This window comes from Diaphorina citri, unplaced genomic scaffold (assembly GCF_000475195.1).
Source record: "Diaphorina citri unplaced genomic scaffold, Diaci psyllid genome assembly version 1.1 scaffold926, whole genome shotgun sequence".
NCBI classification, from domain to species: Eukaryota; Metazoa; Arthropoda; class Insecta; order Hemiptera; family Psyllidae; genus Diaphorina; species Diaphorina citri.
Window position 1 is genome coordinate 63,464 of NW_007378357.1, and position 16,841 is coordinate 80,304.

General features: G+C 38.7%; 1 protein-coding gene and 2 long non-coding RNA genes across 3 annotated transcripts in view; 1 reads left to right on the top strand and 2 right to left on the bottom strand.

Moving 5' to 3' along the window:
- The window catches only part of LOC103513110, a 72,458-nt gene that overhangs the window by 1,329 nt on the left and 54,288 nt on the right, over positions 1–16,841 (bottom strand). Inside the window, exons 2-8 of the mRNA XM_026826400.1 lie at positions 14,536–14,831; positions 13,752–13,866; positions 8,144–8,378; positions 7,235–7,364; positions 6,297–6,339; positions 5,142–5,227; positions 4,543–4,842 (exon numbers count right to left, since the gene is read on the bottom strand). Coding sequence (XP_026682201.1) covers positions 4,543–4,842; positions 5,142–5,227; positions 6,297–6,339; positions 7,235–7,364; positions 8,144–8,378; positions 13,752–13,866; positions 14,536–14,831 — 1,205 coding nt within the window. The remainder of the gene's footprint in view (positions 1–4,542; positions 4,843–5,141; positions 5,228–6,296; positions 6,340–7,234; positions 7,365–8,143; positions 8,379–13,751; positions 13,867–14,535; positions 14,832–16,841) is intronic.
- Positions 6,182–6,626, bottom strand: LOC113469011. Its single transcript, XR_003392560.1, has 2 exons — positions 6,593–6,626; positions 6,182–6,484 (listed from the first exon to the last, which is right to left on the bottom strand). It is a non-coding gene; the product is annotated as an uncharacterized LOC113469011 (long non-coding RNA).
- Positions 6,348–6,991, top strand: LOC113469009. The gene is made up of 3 exons (XR_003392558.1): positions 6,348–6,480; positions 6,589–6,643; positions 6,736–6,991. It is a non-coding gene; the product is annotated as an uncharacterized LOC113469009 (long non-coding RNA).

Here is a 16,841-nt window from a genome sequence, read left to right on the forward strand (position 1 = left end):
TCTCTTCCTCCTCCCTAAAAATATCTCCCTTGTGAATTTTCTATTGAATGGATAGAAAGTTTCCTTCGATACAGATTAAGTAACTGAGTTACTGATGTTTCGCATTACTTTACCGCTTTCGCATTACTTCAAGGCACATTTTTTTACATCCATGCCTATCCAGGAACTGGAAATTTCTGTCCGAAAATTTCCGCCCTGGCAAGGATTCGATCCCAGCACCTCCAGGTTGAGAGTCGTGCTCTTGACCACTCAGCCACAGAGGTGGGATCAAAGTTGAACCTAGCTTACCGTCTGGAAGCATGGAGATGTCAAAACTGTTGGACCGAACTGAGTTACGTCATAACAATGCCCCCCTCTCCCCCCATGCGCTTTTTCTATTACCAATATTACCATACGTCGACCTATACTATGATAGATGAATAGGATTTCCTTCTCAACCTCGTCTTCTTTTTCTTTTCTTTCTTCTTCTTCTTCTTCCTCCTCCTTCTTGTTCTTCTCCACCTTCTTCTATATCCTTTCTAAATCTAGTGTCTACTTCTTCCTTTCTTGTCTCTTTCCCTTATGTTTTCTTTTCTACGTCGACCTATACCATGATAGATGAATAGGATTTCCTTCTCAACCTCGTCTTCTTTTTCTTTTCTTTCTTCTTCTTCTTCTTCTTCTTCTTCTTCTTCTTCCTCCTCCTTGTTCTTCTCCACCTTCTTCTATATCCTTTCTAAATCTAGTGTCTACTTCTTCCTTTCTTGTCTCTTTCCCTTATGTTTTCTTTTCTTTCTTCTTCTTCTTCTTCCTCTTTCTCCTTGTTCTTCTTCACCTTCTTCTATATCCTTTCTAAATCTAGTGTCTACTTCTTCCTTTCTTGTGTCTTTCCCTTATGTTTTCTTTTCCGCTTCTATTTCACCTTTCCTGACTCTATTTAGGCTTATCAGGTTTCCAATGTTTTCTCAGTTTCCCCACAACTGACATCTAGGTATGTTCTTGGTGCGTCTTCTCTTTCCTTTCCATCTCTCATCTTTCAGTCATGTTTTGTGCTTCTACTTAGCCAAGACAGTGTCGCGGCAGCGTAGGATCTCCTTTTTTGTGCGATTTCCCTTAATTTCATTGCAACTATAGTAATATGATGTTTCGCATTACTTTACCGCTTTCGCATTACTTCAAGGCACATTTTTTTACAACCATGCCTATCCAGGAACTGGAAATTTCTGTCAGAAAATTTCCGCCCTGGCAAGGATTCGATCCCAGCACCTCCAGGTTGAGAGTCGTACTCTTGACCACTTGAACCTAGATTACCGTCTGGAAGCATGGAGATATCCAGGCTATATCCCTGCCCCTCCCCCCTTGGAAACTCTCGACATTCCTCTTCGGGTTCACAGATAATACAGAAATATTAACGAAATTTCATCAACAAAATGGAAGAAATTCCACAGTCGAAAGTTGAGTAGAAATTTTTAGCGTGTTGGAATTTTATGCTGAATTTTCAGAAGGTTCAAATGAGCAGAGGGGGAATTTTTAATCCTCAAAAGAGTAACTTCTTCGCGAGGATCATGATCATGGAGGGATAAAGTTAGGGAACAATGAGTACAATAGGTACCAGCAAATAAGCGCTCGACACAGTAGTCCAGCGTTTGGTGCAGATTTTGGTGTAACATATCCCAGAACAGTGCAGCTTTTTCCCTCCCTCAAGCTTGAGACATGTTACACCTTGAACTAAATGTGTTAAAACCAAGAGTTATCTCTGGATAAGGTACACCCATCATATAATCAAGTTAGGTTTATTTAGGAGACAAGTACCCTTCTTTTTGTGTATACTTGTGGAATAATGTTGTTTAAGTAATAAGTAAACTGTTGTAAATTGTAACATTCTAAATGGGAATGTATAGGTATTAAAAAAAAAAAAATCAGTAGGTATGTAGGTAGGTACCTTCCTATTCCTAATTTAAAATTCTAGCCCCTGGTACTGGTACCTATGTCTACCGACTTCAATAAACTAGGTATATTATTATTTATTATGCTATTATAAGTAGGCAGTAGGTAAGTACCTACTCACAGGTTTTATATCATAAAAAAGAATATGGAGGTAAATTATCCATAGATTATAGCACTTTGATGACTTCACTGGAACTTGACACTTGCACTTCACTATCTAATTATCTAAAAGATAATAATCATCAACCCAAGATTTTCACTTTTTAGTCAGAAGTAGGTAGGAATTTGATCAGTTTTAATTAACAAAGACATTGTTATTTAGAAGGTATAATTACACAAAACTCGCAAATTTGAAATTAAACTGTTATCTACTAAGCCTACTATACTAACCGAAAAACCGAAACTGAATAACTGTAAAGTGTAACTGAAAAAAATTGTCCGTCAAAACAAAACAAACAAAATAAAGAACTAAAAAAATCATGTTTCAATTGAGGTTATAATTCTGATATTGTGAAACAAGGGATGAGGGGAAATGTGTGGTTTTTCACATTCGTCTCACATGGACTCTTACGGCACTTCCCCTCTTTCTCTAAAAATCTTGGCTAGGAATGATGTTGCAAATAATGCAATTGTAATCCATTACAAATAACCCATTGAAAGAAGATTGAAATAACCCATTTCTAAGTAAAGGTGATAGCTCATTAAGTGTTGTTTGTAATGGATCCGTTACTTCTAATCTAAAGTCGATTTTAGCCCACCCCTGCAAGGAATCGTACCCGTGCTAACTCTTTAGAACCCGGAATGTTGATGTCATTTAACCCTTCGTTTGGCTTAATATTACAGTTATTAGGACCCTACATTAATTTACCCGTTTTAGTTGAATATTTTTTTATTACAAAGAAATTAATAATATGCATTATAGAAATATGAACAAAATATGTAAATGAAATTCATTTTTATTTTTTTCGCTTTTTGGCTTCCTTTGGGGGTTCAATGAACCAATGAACCTTAGGAGAAACCGCCACTGCTCCAAATTCTCCCCTGTTTCCCATTTCCCTCCTCCTTAAATCGATTTATCTCGGGATCTAGAAGTCGTAGAAGAAAAAGAAAAATTCGGTTGGTCCTCATTTTTCCTGCTCTATGACTTTGAAACACCACCCAAGTAAGTGCAACTGATCTATTCTCCCCTGTTTCCCATTTCCCTCCTCCTTGTTTTCCTCTCCTTCCGTCCACTTTGTAATCCCTTCTCATGCGTCATTTAAATTACACACGGGACCTGCCTCAAGGCTAATTTTACCAGGAAGGGTGTGTAGCTGTGTAGTTTTTCAACTCTGTCCTGCATTCCTGATTGAGGAGCGGGCTAGGGGGGCGCATGGTTTGGTGACCACTGATTAATGAACTGCAATTAGTGCGATGTGCATTTGTAGAGAAAGAGGTGTGCACTTGACGCAGAGGCTCAATAATTTGCCTGTGTGTAGATGGACTATTCCGTCCACTTTGTAATCCCTTCTCATGCGTCATTTAAATTACACACGGGACCTGCCTCAAGGCTAATTTTACCAGGAAGGGTGTGTTTTCATGTTCTTTTTCACAATACTCAGTTATAAAGTCATAACCAAAACTCCTGCCCTTCTTATAAGTATTTCTCTTAGGTACACTTGGAAACCCCCCTTCAAATAACTTGCATTGCTGCACTTTTCAACCAAAATTTGGCACAAAATAACATTTCATGTTCTTTTTCACAATACTCAGTTATAAAGTCATAACCAAAACTCCTGCCCTTCTTATAAGTATTTCTCTTAGGTACCTATCTCGCTATCTCATAGATTCACAGAATTTATAAACGAACTTTGGTCACAATTGTAACTACTACTTCAAACCCTTGCCCAATAGAAATGTCTTTAATGACCTATACAATATCACATTCCTTACAGGAATGTACCTGGAGTTTTTACAGGAATATCCTTTCAGAGCACCTACACATTAATATCACACAACTTTCCTTTCAATGTTTAGCCTGTCATCCAAACCCTTGCCCAATAGAAATGTCTTTAATGACCTATACAATATCACATTCCTTACAGGAATGTACCTGGAGTTTTTACAGGAATATGAATATCCTTTCAGAGCACCTACACATTAATATCACACAATAACTAATAACTCCCCGTCCAATTTTTAGCCTGTCGTTTATTTGACAAACAAATCCTTCAGTGTCGATACAAGGGAGCTAGAGGCTGTCTCTTCCTTGCCAGTGGCGGCTTCGGGATCAGATTTCGAGCTCTTGGTTTTGACCTCCCCTCCAGTGCCTGAAGCGCCGCCACTGGTTGTCTCCGTGGTTTTCTTGTTTAGGAAGCCCTCTATGACACTGCCTAGAAGGTGGGCGTCTACGAACTGTATATATGTTTTGTTTTTTTTTTTTTTTTTTTTTTTTTGCACTTCAAAGTCAGGCTGATAGGTAGATACTAACTTAGGTAATATTTCTAATGCCCGGATCCACACTTTGAGGCAAAATTAAGTCCAGTCGGTTTGATTAATCTGATTGGTTTGATTAATTAATGGCATTAACCTTGAAGTGTGACCCCGGGCTAAACAAAGAAATGACATTGACAGTACCTTTACCTTGTGCTTAGGCGTGTCCTTCTTATCAACGGACTTTTCCGATTTCAAGATGGACGCCGGTTTCTTTCCCGTTTCGCCGCCAGTAAGCGCCGTTATCGTTTTGTCTATTGTTTTGCTGCTTTTCAAGATGGAGGTGCGCGGTTTCTCATCAGTCATAGTGACTACTACTTGATTATCGGAGGTGGAGGTTTTGTTGGACATGGGAAGATGGCGCCGTGTGAACCAGTTGGAGGATTTCTCCTTCTCGACTTTCTTACCTGAAATATTACGAGAGATTGCTTTAATTTTGGACGGGAGGTAACAAATTCACGCCCGTTGACCTTTTTCTACCCGAGTTCACTCCGGCTTGTGGACGGTGTTGTTCTTACCTGAAATATTACGAGAGATTGCTTTAATTTTGGACGGGAGGTAACAAATTCACGCCCGTTGACCTTTTTCTACCCGAGTTCTCTCCGGCTTGTGGACGGTGTTGATAAAAACATGATCGAGAGTGAACTCGTGGTAGATTACCTGACTAAAATTTGGGTCGGGTGTGAACTTGGTGACGTCCATTTTGGACACCCTGAGCCCCGCCCCCGTATTTTCTTTGTTACCTGACTAAAATTTGGGTCGGGTGTGAACTTGGTGACGTCCAATTCGGACACCCTCAGCCCCACCCCGTGAAGACAGATAGGTTTTACTGGGAAGTGAGAGCGAATTAGGAAGGTAGAAGGTCCAAATTTCACTGCGTCATTAACCACACCACTGACAGGTGGAGGTGCAATTTCTTATTGACATTCAATTTCGAAAAGTAGGTACCTATAGGTCATGATGGATGATGCAAAGGAATTATATTAAATACAGGTGGGTTGTGAAGACAGATAGGTTTTACTGGGAAGTGAGAGCGAATTAGGAAGGTAGAAGGTCCAAATTTCACTGCGTCATTAACCACACCACTGTCAGGTGGAGGTGCAATTTCTTATTGACATTCAATTTCGAAAAGTAGGTACCTATAACCTATAGGTCATGATGGATGATGCAAAGGAATTATATTAAATACAGGTGGCTAAAGGTTTGCAAACAAGTGATTCAAGTAGCAACACTAAACCAGAGAAGAAAACTGAACAAAGCAAACCTGTCAACTATAATATTCCGCACACACAGTCACCATTGACAATGATGACCTTTCAACGATCCAAGTTTCCAAGGCGGTAGCAGATAGACTGACTAAAGGTTTGCAAACAAGTGATTCAAGTAGCAACACTAAACCAGAGAAGAAAACTGAACAAAGCAAACCTGTCAACTATAATATTCCATCAAATGCTCTGGCTGGCAACACTCAGTACATCTCGTCACTAGATATTCAGAGACATGTTCACAGTGCTATAGATGAGAACTCTCGTCACTAGATATTCAGAAACATGTTCACAGTGCTATAGATGAGAATAACAAGTACTGGGAGAACAAGGTGAAAAGCATTAATGCATCTACACCTGCTGTAAAACAATGTAAGGATCACTTAATTTTTCCAAGTTCTGACCCTTTCTAAAATCATGTATCTAAATATTAGGCACCGTTATTTTCATGTTTTGTTAAATTCCAGGCTAAAGTTCTCCTTGACTATGATTTCATGATGTCTCCAAGGAGAAACGTGCAAATCCTTGTGTAGATATGAAAGAAAAAGTGTTGAAATGTTACAAGAGTAATCCAAAGCAAAGTCTCAAGTGTTTAGAAGAAGTGAATCAGTTTACATCATGTATATTGGATACCAAGGCATAGACTTGGGTTGATATGTAGCAGGAACTCTTGGGTCTGGAAATAAAATCATAGTTACCAAAAATTAAATCATTACCTACCAGCCTATATTAGGTAGCTCTAACCTATATTAGGTAGAAATAACATTTTGCATGTAGGTACCCATGAGTTGGAATTTGGAAGAAAAAAAGTACATAGGTACCTATGTGAGCCTATATTAGGTAGCTCTAACCTATATTAGGTAGAAATAACATTTTGCATGTAGGTACCCATGAGTTGGAATTTGGAAGAAAAAAAAGTACATAGGTACCTATGTGAAATGTGTTAAAAGTGTTAAAACCAAGAGTTATCTCTGGATAAGGTACACCCATCATATAATCAAGTTAGGTTTATTTAGGAGACAATTACCCTTCTTTTTGTGTATACTTGTGGAATAATGTTGTTCTGGATAAGGTACACCCATCATATAATCAAGTTAGGTTTATTTAGGAGACAATTACCCTTCTTTTTGTGTATACTTGTGGAATAATGTTCGGATAAATTGATTTGAAATCATTTAAAACTTTGGGTGTGTAAGCTGTTGTAAAAATGATGATTGTTCTAAAAGACTTCTCAAATGAGGCTATGCTACTCTCTGAAATTGGGTGAATACTTGGATAGTGGCCTCTGTTCCCATGTTGTTTTAACATAATTAAGTATTAGATTGGAAAACAACATAGACTAAATAGTTTTATTGTTTTTAGAAATTTAAAATCATCAAAATCCTGCTGTAAAACAATGTAAGGATCACTTAATTTTTCCAAGTTCTGACCCTTTCTAAAATCATGTATCTAAATATTAGGCACCGTTATATTCATGTTTCGTTAAATTCCATGCTAAAATTCTCCTTGACTATGATTTCATGAAACAATGAAACAATGGATCCTGTCCAGGTGAGAGAAAAGTGAGTTACCCTTCTCGTGTTTGACGGAGCCTCGGACGCTCTGCGCCGTTGTGGAGGTTGAGATTGACTTTGCTGTTGTTTGGATATTGCTTGAATGCCACTAATGTCCGAATACCTCCTCGAAGGTCCCGGGACATCTCTGAAACCAAAGAACACCCTGGCGTTGACATTCTACCCACATGTGACCTTTTAGGTGCGAGTTTCAAAAAATGCAAGTAATTGAAAGATGATTGTATTGTTGCAGAATTTTCGTGTATAGCTGAAGTGGATTGTCCTTATGACCTTTGGATGTTTACCCACTACCTAATAGGTACTTGCTGAAGGCATGTTGTTTTAACATAATTAAGTATTAGATTGGAAAACAACATAAACTAAATAGTTTTATTGTTTTTAGAAATTTAAAATCATCAAATATAAACTGTAAAATATGTTTTATTTTAAAATAAATATTCTCTTATTTCATTTGTAATTCTCATCTTAATTCCAATAGACTGAGACAATAAACTACCTAGTATTTTGTTCTCAGTCACACGTGATGTCAGCGCATGCGCAGAGCAAAACACGTCACCGGCTTTTTTTTTCTCTAAAGTCAGCCATATTGTGAAATTGCGATTAATTTTCCAAACATTTTCAATTGAATGGAGTACTCTGTCAATTACCGTATTTGATAATCTCTTCCCGGACGTTATTTGAAGTCACTTCTCAGAAGTCACTCCTCACTGGACAAAACTAAGGGAATTATTCGTTAAATCTTAATCTTTCAAGCACACCGAATGATACGATATATTATTCTGCATATCTACATATCATTAAATTCCATTTTCTCTGTGAAGCACAACACCTAAACCTAATTCATTATGTTTTCAATGGCACCTCTCAGGGGTTCCCTATCTGGCGCAAGTTCGGCAAGTTCCCTACCTAGGAATTCCTGGCACAGCCTGGTGGTACCTGGAAGATGGTCCGCCACCTTCCATGGATTGAAACTCGCACACCTTCTCCTTGTCTTCGGTCTGCCACATTTTCATCCGGACCTTCCTTGGTGTCTTGATCTCTGCAATGTCGTCCATGATGTCCCGATGAAGAGTGAAGTTGCTGCCGGTGATACTTCCGGATGGCGACCTGGCGATCGAACTGTTAGAATCTCGTCTGAACTCTGCAAATAGAAGGGAAAGAGAATTAGGCTATGCGGTAAGGTCAATTGGCGTGGCGTAGCAATTGGTTGACATCAAAGTAATTGAATCATATGGGGTTGATTCCTGAATGGGATGGTTAAGTTCATTAGTTTACTTCTTGTACCTCTCGTAAATTGTAAATTATATCATACGTTTCAGGAATTGGCGACTGGAATTGAGTTGTTAGGATAAACTAATGCTGTAAGTTATCACAGGAAATAAGAACTGTTAGAATCTCGTCTGAACTCTGCAAATAGAAGGGAAAGACAATTAGGCTATGCGGTAAGGTCAATTGGCGTGGCGTAGCGATCGGTTGACATCAAAGTAATTGAGTCATATGGGGTTGATTCCTGAATGGGATGGTTAAGTTCATTAGCTTACTTCTTGTACCTCTCGTAAATTGTAAATTATATCATACGTTTCAGGAATTGGCGACTGGAATTGAGTTGTTAGGATAAACTAATGTTACTAATGCTGTAAGTTATCACAGGAAATGAACTGTTAGAATCTCGTCTGAACTCTGCAAATAGAAGGGAAAGACAATTAGGCTATGCGGTAAGGTCAATTGGCGTGGCGTAGCGATTGGTTGACATCAAAGTAATTGAGTCATATGGGGTTGATTCCTGAATGGGATGGTTAAGCTCATTAGTTTACTTCTTGTACCTCTCGTAAATTGTAAATTATATCATACGTTTCAGGAATTGGCGACTGGAATCGAGTTGTTAGGATAAACTAATGCTATAAGTTATCACAGGAAATAGTGATACAATGTTAACTTGAAATCGTCGTGACAAAAGACCTGTGTCACTGCTTGTGCAGCTCAATCAATCACTGTAACTGTAAATAAGTGTCTCGGGGTGTCCTACTTTCACATTATAAAGGAAAGTTAGGACAGGAAGCAAGAAACAATGGGTGAGATCAAGAAGGTGTACGAAATAAAAGATACACAACCACGGGCGAAGTTTATTCAAAGACGAAAAAGGGGAAGGTAAAACGGACTTCTTGTACCTCTCGTAAATTGTAAATTATATCATACGTTTCAGGAATTGGCGACTGGAATCGAGTTGTTAGGATAAACTAATGCTGTAAGTTATCACAGAAAACAGTGACACAATGTTAACTTGAAATCGTCGTGACAAAAGACCTGTGTCACTGCTTGTGCAGCTCAATCAATCACTGTAACTGTAAATAAGTGTCTCAGGATGTCCTACTTTCCCATTTCGAAGGAAAGTTAGGACAGGAAGCAAGAAACAATGGGTGAGATCAAGAAGGTGTACGAAATAAAAGTTACACAACCACGGGCGAAGTTTATTTAAAGACGAAAAAGAGGAAGGTAAAACGACAAAGAAATTACTCCGGAGTCCGGATCCTAATTCAAAGTTTTCTCAAACTTGAAGACGTTTTGAAACTTTTGCAATGTTTCAAGATAACTACAAGTTTGTTCTTTCACTACAAGGAATTAGTTTTGTAGTTTCTAGATACTGTCTATCAATAATGCAGCCGTGGTCTTCCAGTAGACGGTGGTCTCACGACATGCTAAGGGTAATGAGAGAACTTAAATTATCCAGAAGAACTCCAGCTTTATCAAGGAATCAGGAACGAAGGAGAAATTATTGTGCTTGAAACTCGGTGGTTTTCTGACCGCAACAATTTGTTTTCATTGTTTACAAGTAGGATTATGACAGGAGCTCTTATTACAGGACAGGAGAATGGAGTAGTAGGAGCTATCTAACACCTAGGAGCAAGGTGCTCTTCCATCAGCTTTGTCTGATACCCAGGTCATTTGTGGAAACCTCAGATGCACAATGCAGGGCGGAAGGAATTAATCAGCTGTGGTCTTGAGCGCCATTGAGTAGGATTATGACAGGAGCTCTAATTACAGGACAGGAGAATGGAGTAGTAGGAGCTATCTAACACCTAGGAGCAAGGTGCTCTTCCACATCAGCTTTATCTGATACCCAGGTCATTTGTGGAAAGCTCAGATGCACAATGCAGGGCGGAAGGAATTAATCAGCTGTGGTCTTGAGCGCCATGGTGAGTTATTGATTTTCGATTTATAACTGAGTCCATTGCCAGTTAAGCAATACCTTCTTGTGTTTGAAATAACGTCACAATTACATGGTATATTGTATGGCCATTTGCCCTTTGACCATTTCTTTGCTTCGGAAAATTACATTGTCAGTTGCAATGACATCTTGGTTCATCGAAATGACGTGTTTCAAGTTGTTGTGCACGTAACAAGCCATGACTTGAAGGTTATTCAAGTGTGATCAACCCACTTTTATACATAGATCTAATAACCTATACGTAGGTATACTCTTTGATATTCTTATCTTGAAACCCTCTATCGTTATAAAGACTAAAAACAAAGAAACGGTCTTATACTCCACTATTCTCTGATCTCCACGAAAGTTCAGCTTTGCTCGGAACATGAGTAGACCGCCTATAGCAGATGCTACCATCCTAAATTACATATATGTATAGGTATACCTCAAACTTGCTGCCCACAAGGGGCATACTGGCCATAGGAAAAATAACAAAAGTAGTACATGATCAATACCTGCATCTTCCTATAACTGGTACAGTAGGTCGTATACCTATGTATTGAATCCTAGTCAAAACTTTGTAAATTAAAGTTGGTTCAAGCATGTCCCATAAAAACAAAGAAACGGTCTTATACTCCACTATTCTCTGATCTCCACGAAAGTTCAACATTGCTCGGAACATGAGTAGACGGCCTATAGCAGATGCTACCATCCTAAATTACATATATGTATACCTCAAACTTGCTGCCCACAGGGGGCATATTGGAACGATACCACTATTCTTATATCTGAGAAAAGTAGGGACAATGTTTTCAACCTGGCTAATAATGTCCTTAGTGATATTTCCACTTGGTTCTCTGCGAACAAGCTGAAACTGAACCAGGACAAAACCACTTTCCTATACTTTAATCCCCATAATCCTGAAGCTATTCCTTTTATTAGTGCGTGTGGCATAACAGTCGGTTCTACCGATGAAATTAAATTTCTCGGCATTCACTTAGATAGGAAGCTCAGCTGGGATTCACATATTACCCAATTAAAAAATAAACTTGCCTCATCCATTTTTGCCATAAGCACTGTACAGAAACATGTGACTTCCCATCCGGCACTGTTGGCATATCATTCTTACTTCCACAGTCTTATGGCTTATGGGCTTGTTTATTGGGGTTTCTCTTCCTCTTCCTCCTCAATTTTCCTACTACAAAAGCGAGCCATCAGATCTGTTTTTGGTCTTCCTAGTAGAGTGTCGTGTAGACCTCTCTTCAAGAAACATTGCATACTAACACTGTATGGACAACTAGTGCTGGATTCCTGTGTTCTGGTTCACAAGATCTCAGGAGCTCTGACCAGACACAGTGATATCCACAACTACCCTACTAGAAATCGAGATAAATATATTCCATCAAGAGACAAAAGGTTTAGCAATTCTTTCCTATGCTCTGGTATTCAACTGTACAATGTACTACCAGATAATTATAAATATGCCAACTCAATCCAATTCAAAATGATGCTGAGGAGAGAAATGCTCGACCTTTGTCCATACAGTGTACAGGAATATCTCGACGAGATGATATCGAGGCAATAAAAATAGGCTTCTCTCTTTTATATTCTTTTTTTCCTTATTAATTATTACCTACTTTGCATTTATTTTGTTTTTTTATTATTATTATTATTATTATTTTTTATTATTATTATATATATTACCTACCTATATTAAGTTTGACGTTGTGAACATACATTGTTGTATATTAACCCACAATAAAATATATTCATATTCATATTCATCAGTAAAGGATAAGATGTTCAGGTTAGTAGTGTTAGAACAACCACTCACTATCTGGTAGACCTGAAAGGTACACCTAATCAGGCATACCTGACGAGCTTACATACTATCAGGTAGACCTGACAGGTACGGGTGAAAAGGTCCGCCTGTCAGGTCTACCTTATACTTGATAGTGAGTGGCTGGCCCTAGGTTGTAGGAGATAAGGTTCTTTAAGGTCCGGTTGCCAGTCCAATTAACTTAGAAGGTAGCGTGTCTGCCTTGTAAGTGCTAGGTCGAGGGTTCGATTCCCGCCTCACAGAGGCGAACTTTATCCTAAACAGATAAGGTTCGTTCTCGGAACGGCTTGCTTTCTCCTATTCTCATTCTCTCTTCGATGTCGGGTGAAAAAAAAACCTCCATTGTTTTCGCTATTACAGTTCCCTCTATCAAATTTAATAATAAGACGTTTAGGCTAGTAGTGTTAGGTATATTACCTACCTATATTAAGTTTGACGTTGTGAACATACATTGTTGTATATTAACCCACAATAAAATATATTCATATTCATATTCATCAGTAAAGGATAAGATGTTCAGGTTAGTAGTGTTAGAACAACCACTCACTATCTGGTAGACCTGAAAGGTACACCTAATCAGGCATACCTGACGAGCTTACATACTATCAGGTAGACCTGACAGGTACGGGTGAAAAGGTCCGCCTGTCAGGTCTACCTTATACTTGATAGTGAGTGGCTGGCCCTAGGTTGTAGGAGATAAGGTTCTTTAAGGTCCGGTTGCCAGTCCAATTAACTTAGAAGGTAGCGTGTCTGCGTTCGTTCTCGGAACGGCTGGCTTTCTCCTATGCTGTCTTCCTTCTCTCTTCGATTTCGGGACGATAAGACCATAGCAGTTACAGTTCTCTCTGTCAAATCTCTTTAAAAAAGTGTTAGGTTGTAGAGAGATTCGTTAAGGTTTAGTTAGTTTTAGGTTAAATATACTAGTATCTTATAAACTGTTGATATAATGGATCAACTTGTTCTAAGGTAACAGTCTAAATAAAGCTCTTAGTATACCTTTCCTATCCTGTCTTCCTTCTCTCTTCGATTTCGGGACGATAAGACCATAGCAGTTACAGTTCCGTCTGTCAAACCTCTTAAAAAAAGTGTTAGGTTGTAGAGAGATTCGTTAAGGTTTAGTTAGTTTTAGGTTAGGTTAAGGTTAAATATACTATTATCTTATAAACTGTTGGTATAATGGATCAACTTGTTCTAAGGTAACAGTCTAAATAAAGATCTTATTATACTTATACGCTGTCTTCCTTCTCTCTTCGATTTCGGGACGATAAGACCATAGCAGTTACAGTTCCCTCTGTCAAACCTCTTTAAAAAAAAGTGTTAGGTTGTAGAGAGATTCGTTAAGGTTTAGTTAGTTTTAGGTTAGGTTAAGGTTAAATATTATACTAGTATCTTATAAACTGTTGGTATAATGGATCAACTTGTTCTAAGGTAACAGTCTAAATAAAGCTCTTATTATACTTATACCTTACCTGACTGGCAGTTATGCCGGACGTACACTGGGGTGTGGGAAGGGACCGCTTCCGTATATCTCGGTACGGATACAGCAGGCCCGGATTTAGGAGGGCGCTTTTTTCGCTTCTCGTACTTGAAGAATAAAGGAAAAAAAACTAGACAGGAATAACAATGACAAAATCCCCAATCTTTCTCGCTCCCTCCCTCTCTCTACTTCTTTCTCCCTCCCTCCCTCTCTCTCTGTCTCTCTCTCTCTACTTCTTCTAGTCTCTCTTTCTGTCTCCCCTCTTTCAAACTCTGTTTTCTTTTTTTTTTCAATCCAAGTAGGTACGTAGGTATTTTTTATTATTCAACAAAAGTAACTTTAAGTAGATAATGGAAAGTAAAAACTGGCCCTACAATACCACTGTGCCATTAATTTGACATTTCTGCTGAATCCATTTCTCATTATTTTCAGTTTTTCACTCTTGTTGGGTACCTATGTACCTATTAGGTACATGGGTTATTCATATTATTTCTTTCATTTATTCGAGCATCCCTTTCTCTTTCATTTCTTTTTCTTCTTCCTTTTCTCCTCCTCCTCCTTCTTCGTCTTCTTTTTCTTTCATTATTTTTCACTTTCTCCTTATTCATATTATTTCTTTCATTTATTCGAGCATCCCTTTCTCTTTCATTTCTTTTTCTTCTTCCTTTTCTCCTCCTCCTCCTTCTTCTTCTTCTTTTTCTTTCATTATTTTTCACTTTCTCCTTTAGTTCTAAGGTAACAGTCTAAATAAAGCTCTTATTATACTTATACCTTACCTGACTGGCAGTTATGCCGGACGTACACTGGGGTGTGGGGAGAGACCGCTTTCGTATATCTCGGTACGGATACAGCAGGCCCGGATTTAGGAGGGCATCCGAATCTTTATTGACGGTGGGCGACTGGGCCTCTTCCGTTTCATCTTCTTCGTCGATGCAGGTTGACTCCTGGACAACTATCATGGGCTCCAGGGACTGTTGTGACGTCAGAGACATGAGAGGGGAGTAGGAGGCGCGTCGAAGGACGTTAGGATTGATGCCGGATGGCCCGGGCGTGCCGGACAGAATGCTGGCGTCTGAAACACGAGGAAAAATAATAAGGTGAAGAAGTGAAGGTCATTTAAAGGTTAAGGAGTGAAGGCAATTTAATTTACTGCTTGAAAAGGACCAAGAATCCAATTAGCCCAGCAGCAGTATAGGCTACTACTACTGTTAGGTCAAATTCTGAAGTTATTTGAAGGAAAAAAAATATAGGTTAGGATTGATGCCGGATGGCCCGGGCGTGCCGGACAGAATGCTGGCGTCTGAAACATGAGGAAAAATAATAAGGTTAAGAAGTGAAAGTCATTTAACGGTTAGGAAGTGAAGGCAATTTAATTTAAACTGCTTGAAAAGGACCAAGAATCCAATTAGCCCAGCAGCGTTAGGATTGATGCCGGATGGCCCGGGCGTGCCGGACAGAATGCTGGCGTCTGAAACATGAGGAAAAATAATAAGGTTAAGAAGTGAAGGTCATTTGAAGGTTAAGAAGTGAAGGCAATTTAATAAACTGCTTGAAAAGGACTAAGAATCCAATTAGCGCAGCAGCAGTATAGGCTACTACTGTTAGGTCAAATTCTGAAGTTATTTGAAGGAAAAAAAAAAATATATAGCTTAGGTAGGATTAAAACCTCCTGTTTACCAGATGAAGGTCTTTATCACAATCCAAGTAGGTACGTAGGTATTTTTTATTATTCAACAAAAGTAACTTTAAGTAGATAATGGAAAGTAAAAACTGGCCCTACAATAGCACTGTGCCATTTGTCATTTCTGCAGAAGCCAATCCTCATTATTTTCAGTTTTTCACTCTTGTTGGGTACCTATGTAGTTATGTATGTACCTATTAGGTACATGGGTTATTCATATTATTTCTTTCATTTATTCGAACATCCCTTTCTCTTTCATTTCTTTTTCTTCTTCCTTTTCTCCTCCTCCTTCTTCTTCTTCTTTTTCTTCTTCTCCTTCTTTTTCTTTCATTATTTTTCACTTTCTCCTTTATGCTTCTCGGAGTTTAGAAGTTCGCTTTTTTCGCTTCTCGTACTTGAAGAATAAAGGAAAAAAAACTAGACAGGAATAACAATGACAAAATCCCCAATCTTTCTCTCTCCCTCTCTCTACTTCTTTCTCCCTCCCTCTCTCTCTCTACTTCTTCTAGTCTCTCTTTCTGTCTCCCCTCTTTCAAACTCTGTTTTCTTATTTTTTCCGCTCTAGAGTTGAGTACTTTAATCGAGTAGCGACCAGTGGAGGCATTACGCGTGTAAAAAGATTGAAAATAGCTTGCAGAGTAGGCCTTTGTAATGCTGTGATAATTGTGTATGTGTTATATCCACAAAAGTTGTGCAGGAGTGAGCCATCAATGGTTTCAATCTTACTTATCCTCGCGCTCCCAAATTACCAAAATTCCTTTTGTGCACAATTCTGTAAGGTGGGCTGTGGTCTTGAGCGCCATGGTGAGTTATTGATTTTCGATTTATAACTGAGCAACTTATCTTGAAACCCTCTATCGTTGAGACTAAAAAAAAGAAACAGTCTTATACTCCACTATTCTCTGATCTCCACGAAAGTTCAGCTTTGCTCGGAACGGCCTATAGCAGATGCTACCATCCTAAATTACATATATGTATAGGTATACCTCAAACTTGCTGCCCACAGGGGGCATATTGGCCATAGGAAAAATAACAAAAGTAGTACATGATCAATACCTGCGGCTTCCTATAACTGGTACAGTAGGTCGTATATGCATTGAATCCCAGTCAAAACTTTTTTTTTTTAATTTTTCTTTTTTTTTTTTTTTTTTTTTTCATGTTTTTCCTCGTTTTTTATATCTTGTTATCAATAAAATCCAATTACGTTGTTCGATGGTACTTGGAGCAGACGCATAATATCCCTCATGCGGGTTCGATTCCCGCCGAGGGCGAACTTTATCCTGAACAGATAAGGTTCGTTCTCGGAACGGCCGGCTTTCTTCTATCCTGTCCTTGTTTCTACGATCAAACCTCGTTAAAAATAAGCTCTCTCTCTCTCTCTCTCTTTCCTTCTCTTTAGCC